This window comes from Pseudochaenichthys georgianus, chromosome 19 (genome assembly GCF_902827115.2).
Source record: "Pseudochaenichthys georgianus chromosome 19, fPseGeo1.2, whole genome shotgun sequence".
Taxonomy (NCBI): domain Eukaryota; kingdom Metazoa; phylum Chordata; class Actinopteri; order Perciformes; family Channichthyidae; genus Pseudochaenichthys; species Pseudochaenichthys georgianus.
In genome coordinates this window covers 26,238,577-26,251,515 of record NC_047521.1, presented here as the reverse complement: position 1 = coordinate 26,251,515, position 12,939 = coordinate 26,238,577, and the positions used below count along the sequence as shown (strand labels likewise).

The window sequence follows — 12,939 nt, the reverse complement described above, 5'->3', positions numbered from 1 at the left end:
ACTGTAATTAAGTCATTTACTGTGTGTGTGTGTGTGTGTGTGTGTGTGTGTGTGTGTGTGTTTCTGAGTGAGTGAGTATGGGCTCAGAACAGTCTCATAATACACACATGCACACAGAAGGATTCACACTTGTGTTTTTCAAAGCACGCACATGTGTTCCGTTTCATATACATGTAAATAAAATCCAAATACAGAACAAAGTTTTACATATGTATTTTTGATCCTCACATTTTTGTTTTCCGTTTAAATCCCCTGCACCTGCAAACACACACCGCTTCCTGTGCACGGATCGCTATGCTTTCGTGTGTGGGTTTTTTGAGACTCCCCTGACGGTCAGCCGATTCGTGCTTGTAATTTTTTCTATCTATAGCCAATCAGATGTCTCCTCAATTCTAAGCCAATCACATGAGCGCGCCCCCCGAGGGTATGATTTCTTGCGTTCATGACGTAGGGCTTCATGTACGCATTTTGCGTATTCAGCTCGCTAAACAGAGGGCGGAGCTTCAGGTGATCATGCAGAGCAGCGTGTCTCCATCAGACTCAGCAGCTGATCTGATCTCTCGCTCCGGTTACACTTCACTCGCGGTTATGTCCATATCGATCAGATCCAGCTCTCCTGATCGGCCTTTATAGAGAGCACCGATCAAACTATTCAGAGTGAATATCGGCCGATAATGACCGGCGGGGCTCCCCCCCCCCCTTGACAGTTCACTGTCGAGCACTGGCTTCGTAGTGCACTGATCGATTAGGCTAAGCTAACCTGTAGCTGCTCCCGCCACACTCACAACAACTTCATACAGACATAAATAAAGCAGCTGTATTCGCCACACAGGAAACACACATTTAAAACGGGTTTGCCTGCCGTCTTTGTGTACACAAGCATTCATCAATGGTTCGGAAAGTGGCGCTGTACCTTAATAATATAAAGGCTTGTATTTGCGTGCATTTCCTGTTCGGAAAGTGGCGCTGTACTGAGAGTGGAGGTGTCCTGAGATTAGCGCCTGCAGGCAGGCTCCATGGAGCTGTCAGCTCCGGACAGCGCAAAATGCATACATGAAGCGCTACGTCATGAACGCAAGAAATCATACCCTTGTGGGAGCGCGCTCATGTGATTGGCTTAGAATTGAGGAGACATCTGATTGGCTATAGATAGAACAAATTACAAGTACGAATCGGCTGACCATCAGGGGAGTCTCAAAAAACCCACACACGAATGCACAGCGATCCGTGCAGGAAGCGGTTTGTGTTTGCAGTGAGTGAGTGAGTGTGTGTGTGTGTGTGTGTGTGTGTGTGTGTGTGTGTGTGTGTGTTTCTGAGTGAGTGAGTGAGTGTGTTTCTGAGTGAGTGTGTGTCTGTAGGTGTGTGAGTGTGTGTATATGTGTGTGTGTGTGTGTGTGTGTGTGTGTGAGTGTGTATGTGTGTGTGTGTGTTTCTGAGTGAGTGAGTGAGTGAGTGTCTGTAGGTGTCTGTATGAGTTTCTGTGTGTGTGTGTGTGTGTGTGTGTGTGTGTGTGTGTGTGTGTGTGTGTGTGTGTGTGTGTGTGTGTGTGTGTGTGTGTGTTTCTGAGTGAGTGAGTGAGTGAGTGAGTGAGTGAGTGAGTGAGTGAGTGAGTGAGTGAGTGAGTGAGTGAGTGAGTGAGTGAGTGTGTGTGTGTGTGTGTGTGTGTGCTCACCCTCCTGTGCTGGGGCTTTGTTCACTTTGTTCAGCACTGTGGCTTTCTTAGTGGGGGGCTTTCCCTGAGGAGAGAAACAAAGAAATAAGTCTCAGTGTCATAATTGTTTGTTTCCACTTCACCTCGTTAAGCAGCTTGTAGCGCATTTAGCCATGTGTATATTTATGTAAAACTGTATGCATGTCCTGCAGGGGAGGAGGGCTTTGTAGAGATTTCGATAAATTAAATTGTGTTTATATTTTCCCCAATATGTAAAGAGAAGATAAGTAAATATTTAAATAAGAGATGAGACATTCTCCAATACTACTTTTTAGTTAATTAAGGAGAAATCTACAGACCAAATGTGTCCGTTTACTCATTTCATCTATGGCCAGCTTTTCAGTATTTTAATTAATCTGTATTTGTATTTATGCTAATATTTTGTGGTTTGTACTCTTATTTTTGTATACGTTCACACTCATTACTCCATGACACCAGAACAATATAACTACTGCCACCATGTGATTGTAATGATAAACTACGGTATTACAAATATTTATTTTACTTTATAACAACCAGTGAAAACATTGAAGACACAAACTTCAGAAACTCACAACTAAAAACGTTTTTCTTTTCAACAATATCCACAGCGTGAGTAACAAATATGTACTTTTGCAAAGAATTTGAAAAACAAGCTCTTCTTGAAATGAATTGATCTTAGGAAATGAAGGACAACACTGTTCTTATTACGATAATATATACTATTATTAACGGGAAATAATTTGTCATTAATGACAATATGCCCGCTGTATTTTTAAAATCGTGATTTATTACAACTTTCCATGCTTGCTTCCGATGTTACACGACCGCTCCGAACAAAACGGCTTTTGGCGGTTAGCGACGTCACGAGTAGAACACACTTGTTGAATAATACACAAACTATATATGGCTGATGACGGACCCTGGCTCGGATATTTCTACAGAATCGAGACAGTCGTCAATAGACTCGGTGCACTTTCAAGAAGAGAGGATTTTATTGAAGAGGATGCCGGTGTGGTGGAATCTGTGGCTTAGTGGGATAGTGCGCTGAACTTAGTGCGCTGAACTTTGAATCAGGGGATAGCAAGTTCGAGTCCCGCTGCAGTCAGCATGTCGTTGTGTCCCTGGGCAAGACACTTCACCCCGCATTGCTCCTGTGGGGATTGTCCACAGTACTGAATGTATGCAAGTCGCTTTGGATAAAAGCGTCCAACAAGTGACAACATCAGGGCGAGTCCAACGTGGTGGAACCATACCAGTTTGAGCCACAGTATTCAAGTAGCGGTAGAGATACAGACGGGAGCGAACATGGGGATGATGATCCTGGATTTGGCGGAGAGCCGGTGCGGCAACAGAACACAGACTGGTATCCATTTGACTGGAGGTGCATCTCACTTCGGTTAAATGGATTCCTTGCGTCCCTCACTTGCGTAGTTTCCCTGCGACTAGTCCCTCCCACCAAGGAAGCAAGGAGAGACGCAAGGAAACCACGAGAAGCAGGGAAATTAGTTTTAAGAGCAATGGGACGTCGTTTCCTCCGGAGCGTCACGTGAAGCGACGTCCGTTTGTGATGACGCCGCACAGCTGATCGTCTGACAGCAGCCAGATCAGTGCATGCGCTGCCTCGTCCAATCAGTGAGCGATACACAGTAAGGGGGCGGGGCGAGTGTCTGAGGATTTCAGTGGAGGATGGTCTGGTAGTTCCTCGATTATCCTCGATCCTCCGGCAAAAATAAGGCCACTGGGACGCTCCTCAAGATGGCGCAGACAAATCAACTTCCGGTGATACCGAGCCCGAGGAGCGAGGAAATGAAAAATAACCGAAGTGACACGCAGCCTATAATTAATAGACACTTGGCTCAGGTAACTGCATCACACTCTGCTAGGCTTGGAACTCACCACAGAAGTAGGTCTCCTCCAAAAAATGCAATTATTTCTCAACAATTATTTGTAGGGGTGCACCGAATGGGAAATTCTTGGCCGAAACCGATACCGAAAATAGGAAACAGTTGGCCGAAAACCGAATGCCGAAAGGCCGAAAATGATTAATAGAAATATATATATATAATGTATACATTTTTTACCAATGTTGTTCAGCTACCTGATTATGGAAATAGACATGATTATGGCAAAACATAACTTAAATAATAATCACTATTATGGGTCCATAAAACATTTATTCAGCACTTTTGAACATTTGTACATTTATTTTCTCTGTAGGATAATAACTACAACAAAGTGCATTCAGAACAAAGCCAAGGGGCTTTAAAACAGCATAAACATCTAGGCCAGTAGGCCTACAACAAAATAGTGTCAACAACAACAACAACAACAACAACAAATGCACCTATAAGTGCATGCATACAAATGTGCAAACTGGATAAATCCACATGAATGTAACTATAGTATTTACAAATGAAAGCTTATGATAAGCCTATGATAAGCCAGCCTTGTCTACTTATTAAGGAAACGTGGGAGGTTATTTTTAATGAACAGTAGCTTCTCTGCTTTATCAGCCATGAGTCTGTTCCTCTTCTCATCAAGCACATGAGAGGCAGCGCTGAACAGTCTCTCGCTGTCAGTGCTTGTGCATGGAGCACTCAAATACTTGCGTGCCACCTTGGCCAGGTCAGGAAAGCGGTCTTGTTTGTTTCTCCAGTATCCAAGAGGGTTCTCGCTTCTGGGGATGGGTACTTCTGAGAGATAATCATCTAACTGTTGAGCTTGTCACCAGCCTGGCATTTGAGAGGTTTGAGAGAATAAGATTGTATTTAAAATAGGGACAGTGCATAATGAACATTTAGTCAAATGTATATTTACGCATGCCAGATCACTTGGCAGACAAATAAAATCATCTGACATGTCAAAAGAAATTACAACATTAAGAGCATATTACATAGCAGCACATAGAGTACTAATAAATATCACATTCAGTAGCACATAGTACAGTAAGTAACCAAGTCAGAACAGAGTAGCCTACCTATTTGGGGTAGTATTCTCTTCCATGATCTCGTTGAATATATCAGACAACGAGGGTGGTTGCCCCCTCTCCTCCTCCTCCTCCTCCTCTGCTGTAGACAGACGAGCCCTTTTTCTGTGGTCTGCGTCACGTCTCCTGTGCTGTGCGCAGCAGCCTCCCGAAGTGCTGAAAGTCTTTGAAGTTACACCCCCTCGAGAAATGTCAGCTGAACACGTTTTGTAAATCGCAATCTCTTTATCTGATATTGTGAAGTATCTCCAAGCGGCAGACATGTTGACTGTGAGCCAGCCGTGAGCATGGTCCCTGCCTCGCCGCGTCGCCGCGTCTTTATTACGTCATCACAACAACACGTTAGGTTGCCTGTTCTGACATTCGGTGATATTTTTTCGGTGATATTTTTTCGGTGCTAAAACCCTTTCGGCCGAAAGCCGAAAGGGTCTTTTTAACCATTTTCGGCCGATAATTTTCGGTGGCCGAATTTTCGGTGCATCCCTAATTATTTGTACATTTAGGTGTACATGTGAAAAATGTACAATCATGGAAACAATTGAAGAGTGCCAATGCTGCCAAGAAAAGGATGTCATGGTGGCCAAAATGGAGGAATGCAATGAATATGAGGGAGATAGTGCAAACATAACCTGCCTAATAGATTCCAATCAAATTGTCTGGATGTTGCAGACAGCCTACCATTTTATTCAAAGAGGGACAGACAACAAGCGGGTGATCAGCCACGTAATGAGTAAGTTACTTGTGTTCTCAAATTTGTAGAGCTCAGAAACGTTGGGGAAGCTTAATGGCCACTCCGGCAAAGTTACAGAATAAATAAGCAAATAAGGTTGAAGTGATTACCATTGACATTTATGATCTTGTATTTTACAGAATGTATCGCTCTGTGACATACCGCCAGCTAGTGAGATTTTGCTGGGGAATACTTGGTAAGAACCACAGAATCCCACTGCCATCATGCGCCATTAAAAAGATCCAGGCGAAGTTTCCATCCGACAACTATACGTCGTTCAAGTATCCAGCACTTGATTAGAGTCAATAACAAAACGGATTGTCCGTTCAGTGATTACATCTGCTTCTAAACAGCCTCTCTCTTCTCTGGTTTTTCCCACCGACTGCTGAGTGGATCTGTGACGCAGGGCCGGCCCTTGGCACAGGCGAACTAGGCGGTCACCTAGGGCTGCAAAGGGTGTTTACTTTATTCAATTATTAATGTAAATGACTCATCAAGGGCAGAAAATTAGGCAGAATTAAAAAAAATAATACTAAAAATTCCCCCAGCGCAGCGCCCCTCCAGATCTGGAGGGGCGCAATGCAAATGCAACATGCAAATGCAACATTTTGCATTTGCGCTGTACGATGGGCGCTGTAAGTGATGAAAGTGGGGGATGTTGACTTATCAGGCGGCCCGCAACTCACAGCCAAAGTGCGAATGAGCCTCTGGGCGAGCGAGAGAGAGAGAGGTCGCGCATCGGTACCGCGGATTGTTGTTGGATTGAGGCTGATAACTACAGCTCAGTGAGGTAAAGGACTCTTGAGTGTTTAGATAGTTCACTTTAGTCTAAGTTATCTCAGTGGGTCTCAAACGGTTTGGTCACAATTTATGTAAACAAATATTTCCAAGGCACTCCTTTATAATTATTAGGATAAATAACAACAGGTTTGAAATCATTCCAATGTATACTATAGGACAGAAAACCAAAAATATCATTTAAAACTGGAGATATAAAAAAAAGAATGCATGAATAAATAAATGTTAACTAGGTAAAATAAGATATGAATGAACAACAAAAATAAAATACGTTACATTTATTTGTTATTGGCCATGGGTTGTTGGTTATGTTCACATACTTATTTGATTATTAAAATGTAAACTGATCTTTTTCATATGGGTGTTTTAGAGTTGTACCCCCTAGATCTAGTCTCTAGTAATTCTGCTCAAAGTGCACCAGATTGAAGCATTTTACTTTAAAATGTTAAAAAAAATCTTTCCTAAAGCAGTGTTTCTCAAACTTTTTCATACCAAGGACCACTTAACGAATAAAAAAACACTCGCGGACCACCTAACTCCACAAATATCGAAAGACACATCGTCTTTCTAGAACAGATTACAAATCGCCTGAAAATGGTACAAACAAGTGGCAACATGTGTGATGAAGGTGTTGCGCTGGGCTGAAACTTAAGCTCGCTCCATTGCGGAGATATTCCCGCGAGAGTGCGGAAAACTTAAATGTATTTATTTATTTCAAATGGGACATTTTACCAATATACTCACGGACCACTAGGGGGCGCTCACGGACCACACTTTGAGAAGCTCTGCCCTAGAGGATGTGATGTCCACTCCCCAATTAAAAAATGTCAAACAATAATGAATACATTTGAAACCTTCTTCATGTATATAACCAACATGTCAATACGTTTCAGCTTTTGTAGTGTATTGGTCTTTTGTAAAGATTTTTAATTTAAATTCTTCATATATTCTATTGTGTATTGCTTGGAGGGGGGGGGGGGTGCACCAAATCATAATCTCGCCTAGGGCACCAAAATGTCTAGAACCGGCCCTGCTGGGACGTATACTTTTACTATAAATGCTGTTCATGGGCAAAGTGCATGCAATAATATGGCATCATGACTTCATCAACTAATAAATGTGTGAGATTGTACATGTCATTTTGATTCAGGCTTTATGCTTGTTGTAAACATTGAGCAACAAGTAGCGCGGCTTACCTTCTCTCTCTCTCTTTTGGCGAATGCATTCCGACATGTAGTCGGCGTGGTGGCTTGTGCTGGCAATGGGGGTCTTGGCAGTATTGTTGGAACAGCATCTTTGTTCAGTTTGAAATTCTTTTTTAATCCAATTTCCTTAGCGAGCATTGTGGATTGATCGAAACACGATCTCTCGAAGTGCTGCCCACAAATTGTCGGATTCATCGACCCCGCATTACCTGGTCCAGCAAAGTCCGCCCTCGTACAACTCACTTGTTTTGTCCATATACGCGACATTTGATCATTCTTTGGCCACAAAAACATCCCATAGCCAGCTTTGGAGACGGCCCCACATCCCCATACAACACATCGCTTGCCGATTATTCTTGACGTCTTATTGCTGTGCATCCTTTGTTTGAATATTTGCCCCTTCAATGCATTCAATGGCGACTCAGCTGTGTTCTACTCATGACGTCCCCGCCGGAAATGACCGAAGTTGGTCCGTTAACGATTGTTAACGGACAACTTTTGAATGCTGTTATAAATCGTGATTTATTCAAAATACATCAATAATAATAAAAAAAAATGGCACATTTCACAATAAAAATGCAACCTCTATACCAAGCCCACTAACAGGTGCAACTATATATAAAACTATAGAGAGGCGGGGGACCTCCATGGGACCTTATTTCGGAAAAAGTATGTATTGAAGTCAATGGTGAGAGAAAGATTATCTTTCGATCCCGTTTGAATTGTGCCAAGAATTACACATATGATGTTTGTCAATTTAAAAGACAATTTTGCAAGTCAAAGAAATAAAAATGTGTCGTAAAACTGTGAAGTAACACTTTTTTTTGTGTGAAACCGCTCAATGAACTACATCTCCCGTCTCGCACCACACACCAAGACGGCCGTCACGTGGGAACATTTCACTTCTTTCTCTCAGAATGAAGCGGAACGTATTAAACGAGGTGAAAATCACTACAAGTCTGGGCATGTTGAGAGCTGTACATACGCACAAGGGGAGTTAGTCGGTTCCATAAGAGCCAGCATGCGGGACCGGCTTTACAAGGTTTCTGTGAGTAACACAAGTGTAATGTGTAACGTTAATGACATCACTTACGCGACTCTGGGATTTGTAGTCTTTCTAGTTGCGTATTTTTCATAGTCTTATATTTCAACAGTTTTACGACACTGTGACTTTTTTGACATGGAAATTATTTTTGTAAGATTGACAAACATCATATGTGTAATTCGTGGCACAATTCAAACGGGATCGAAAGATAATCTTTCTCTCTCCATTGACTTCAATACATAATTTTCAGAAATAAGGTCCCATGGGTCGGAAGTAGATGGGCGGGACTTCGCCTCTCCGTAAGCTCTTTAAAGATGTTCTGACCTGCAGTCGAGCCAGTATGGAGGTCTTCTTGGAGTTTGATGAATACGAACGTGAACAAGACAAACTGCAGAATCGCTTCGTCTTGGAGAAGAAGGTGTTTAAGTCGCCGGTGGTGCCGCACATCTCACACACCACTGGGAAGATAAATAAAAACATTGGGCATTAAACACCCTCAACTCTTTTCTTCAGTCCCTTTGTATTATAAGGATGTTTTGTAGAGAATTTAAATCCTTCATTTAGACTGAATATTTCCATTTTTAGTTCCTCATTTACTCCTCACCTGTCTGTTCTTCACTTTTCTCTCCGGGCATCATCCCTCGTCTTGTCGGCTGCTCTTCGTCACTTTCTCCCGTGCTTTCATCCGACTGAACGGGTGCAATTTCAATATGTTCTCCCTGATTACAGATACAAAAAACTAAGTGGTAAATCGGAGGTGTAAATGTAAAATGGAGCCAAACCACCAATAAGCGCTACAACCCCAGTCCTGAATGAGTGTACTTTGGTCGTCTCTTTGTCAATTTGCAGTTATCTTTGTGAAGATGTTTGGTTCTTTTGTTGTTAATAATGGCTGCAGATATTGTGTTTTTATCTGGTTGTTTACCACAAGTCGTTGTGAGTCTCCATGCAGTATTTTTTGGTCTCTTCGTAATCATTTTGAGTTGTTTTGTGTGTCTCTGGTTGTAACCACATTCAAAGTAGTTTAGAGTCTTCTTGCAACTGTTTGATGTCTCTTTGTAGGCGTCTTGTTTATTTTGGTAGTCATTTTGTGTCTCTTTCTGGTTGTTTTCCCCTTTTCAAGTCACAAGTCATTGTGAGTCTCCTGCACCTCTTTTGGTCACTTTGGGTGTTTTTGTCTTTATTTTTGGTAATTGAATTTAAATAAATGCTGGAAGGAGTTCCCCAGGAGAGCAGGAAGTCTACAGATATTCAATTGCAAACTGAAAACCAATTTAATGTAGCTTTTGGCCATTAAATCAAAAATACATTTTAAAAGGGGGGACACTTAAAGGTGGGGTAGGTAATTCACTTCAGAAACACTTTGTTATATTCCATGGAATGCTCTTAACATCCGGATAGCAATGAATACATGAAATGCTTTGACAATAAATACATAAAAAATATCATCTGTGGAAGTCGTGGCGCTGTAAAAAGCACGACCAATCATCTGAGCCGGCTAAAGTAACTGGATGGCCTACCTGCCTGTCAGCCTTCCATCGGGGCACAAACTGACCTCGTGCCCTCATTGGTCATGTGCGCGTTCGTGTGTGTTGGAGGGGGGGCTCTGTACGGAAGTCTGAAGGAAGGGGCAGATTTTTCTTCGGCTGCGTACTTTCAAATTCTAGCGCACTGGAGCTGGTTTCTCCATTCGTACCTACCCCACCTTTAAGACGAACTAATGCCTCAGCACATACAATGGTCTGTCTTACTTGAAGCAAATATATCTGCACTTTTTGAGTTGCTTCTTTATGATTTATTGCACTTATTGTAAGTGACTTTGGATAAAAGCATCAGCTAATGTAATGTGATTTAACATAATGTACATTTTGAGTCTCTGTCTCTTTCAGTAATCCCTCCATGACTTCACATCATCAATGTAAACAACCAAGAGGCTCGTTTGAAGCACTTAAAGAAACGTTCTCTCCGCAGTGACCTTTCCTTCTCCAGGATAATAACTACTCACACTTGTGCGCTCTCTCGGTTCTGCAGTAATGCCCCGGCGTTGGATGGCAGGCAGGCAGTGAATGCATCCCACGCCGCTACAGGAGGAACATCTTGGACGGATGAATATTGTCGGAGCGGCTCCAGGTTTCAGTTTCAGAGCTCCAGAGGGGAGTTTGGGCTCAAAGTAGTCCCTCCCAAAGTGCTCGCTGCACAGGTGGGAGTTGGGCGTGGCGACCCATTGGCTTCGGGTGCGCTGGACCTGCTTCTCCCATTTGCAAAACTCGTCTTGGTCCTTGGGGAATTTAAACAGCGTCACATCATCTTCTGCAGTTTTGCCGCATCCATAGGCCACACAGTGGTAAGGCATCCTGTGACGACATCAAATATGAAACAGAACACAGTCAGAGCCATGGTCAGCCGGAAGTCATTGTCGGTCTATATTATTCAGGAAACTTCCGAAGTACATTTAAAAAGTTTGCTCAAACATCTTCTCTGTATAGGGGGGTAGTCTGAGCTCATTTGCACCCTTTAATTTGTATTATATATACTATTTTGTATGTTCTTTCCCACTATGACTATGTATGTCATTAAGTATGGTATTCCTTCTTTATTATTTCTTGTTGGCTGTTCTGTTGGTCTTCCATGTTGAAAAAGGGAAGCATGATTTCCACCCAATGAAGTCTGCAATATTGCTTACACTTGTATGCTTCTTCGCAATACAAATATTTGAAACGAAAAATCCTCTCTGTATCATAAAGCATAAACTAACTGTGTGTGGGTATGTACCATTATTCTCCTTTGGCTTAAGATGGTGAAAATAGGACGATAGGTGTTGTTTTCACTTCATATTGAATTGTGAATTGAGAAAAAGTGATAAACAGATGTTTTAAGTCTACAACAAAAATACATTATCTAACATTCAATTTTGAAGCAAATTTATAGACAAAAGGCTGAAATAAATCATAGTTTGTATTAGGACTGAAACTTTTGTCACTATGGTTGAATCTCCCAATTATCTTCTTGATTAACTGTTTGGTTAATAACATGTTAGAGCAGGGGGGTGAAACTCAAATACACAGTGGGCCAAAACTAAAAAATGGGTGCTCGTCGAGGGCCGGACTGGTTCAATGTTTATTGCAAAACGTATTGAAATGAACTTATTGCACAAATTAAACCTGGAACTAACAAAGCTTAAATTATTTTATCATTTCTGTTGGTTCTTGGTGAAGTATATTTTCTTAGTCTTAAATTATGCATTCCACTTAAATTATACAGTAATTTCTTAACGAAATGATGTATGATGAATAATGCCACTTGGGTAACATATTCACATTAGAAATAACTAAAAGCACAGAGTCTAAAATATGTGAACTAAGCCACTATAAACCAGAAATTCAAAACATTTGATATACAAGAAGTGCACACAGAGTAAAAACATTACCAGCAATACCCTGAAAAACAGCCGAAATAAGGATATTTCTGAATGAAATGTTGCTGCCAAACTCTCTGTTTTAACCAACAAGTCACAGCCTACATTTATAATCAAACATAAACAAAGTGTGTGTAGCTCACGTGCTACTGTACATGCAAGCTAACTGCTAAAATTGCTAACAGCAAGTTTGTCTTTTTATGAAACACTAATTATCTTCTTGTTACTTTAAAGTCTCTACTTACATAAAGGTTTAGGCCCTCAGTGAAATGTTTCGTACAGCAGTAAGACTATTCTGCACCCTAAACCCAATGTGTTGTGGTCGCTTACTTTTGACGTCATCGCATTTACTTGTTGCGCCAGCGCAAAGCATTCTGGGAGTTTGAGTTTTAGAGCATTGGGACGAAATCGTGTCAGCTCCTAATCTCAAACAGTCAGAAGTTGAACGTATTTTAGTATATTTAGCTAATTACAGTACAGAAGAACAATTTTGAGGTACTTATTCTTCCTCGTATGTTACTTGCTACCTCTCAGAGGGATATGGCTTACAATTCCACTTCACTGACAGCTTTGGTTACCTTTCAAAATATGATTTTATCGCACAAAACATATGAAAATGTACCCATGAAACAATACATTGATTAACCAAAGAAATGACTGACAATTATTTAGATAATTTCACTCTTTTTCATTGTAAAATGTTGCTTATAAGGCTACTTAATTTACTTACATCTCCATCTCTGTTTTGGAATAAATTACCAATACCTCTGAAATGTAGTGGAGAAGAGGCATAATGATGCATAAAGTGGAAATACTACTACTATTAGTAAGATTTGAGGACATTTAATTAGCTATTTTCCACTACATCTAATATTAATCCAATAATCTAATGTACCTTTTAATTGTAGCCTAAATGCTTTTAAACATCAATAAAAAAATTCAAGATTGAAGCAGAACTTTTAAATCAAGCAGTGTATTGAAGATTAATCAACTATGTTGCAAATGTATTATCTTTTCAATTTACACACGGCATCTATTGCACGTCTGTCCGTCCTGGGAGAGGGATC

At 41.2% G+C, this 12,939-nt stretch overlaps 1 protein-coding gene and 1 long non-coding RNA gene across 2 annotated transcripts in view; both read right to left on the bottom strand.

Annotated features, from left to right (window-relative positions):
• Positions 1-12,191, bottom strand: part of l3mbtl2 (L3MBTL histone methyl-lysine binding protein 2) — a 33,264-nt gene extending 21,073 nt beyond the window's left edge. The window contains 5 exon segments of the mRNA XM_034106670.2: positions 1,673-1,736; positions 8,782-8,915; positions 9,062-9,176; positions 10,463-10,811; positions 12,118-12,191. Of these exon segments, the coding sequence (XP_033962561.1) occupies positions 1,673-1,736; positions 8,782-8,915; positions 9,062-9,176; positions 10,463-10,811; positions 12,118-12,119 (664 nt within the window). The 5' untranslated portion in view covers positions 12,120-12,191.
• LOC117464301 (uncharacterized) lies at positions 3,848-4,959 on the bottom strand. Its single transcript, XR_004554068.2, has 2 exons — positions 4,671-4,959; positions 3,848-4,425 (listed from the first exon to the last, which is right to left on the bottom strand). It is a non-coding gene; the product is annotated as an uncharacterized lncRNA (long non-coding RNA).
• Positions 12,192-12,939: the final 748 nt, after the last annotated feature.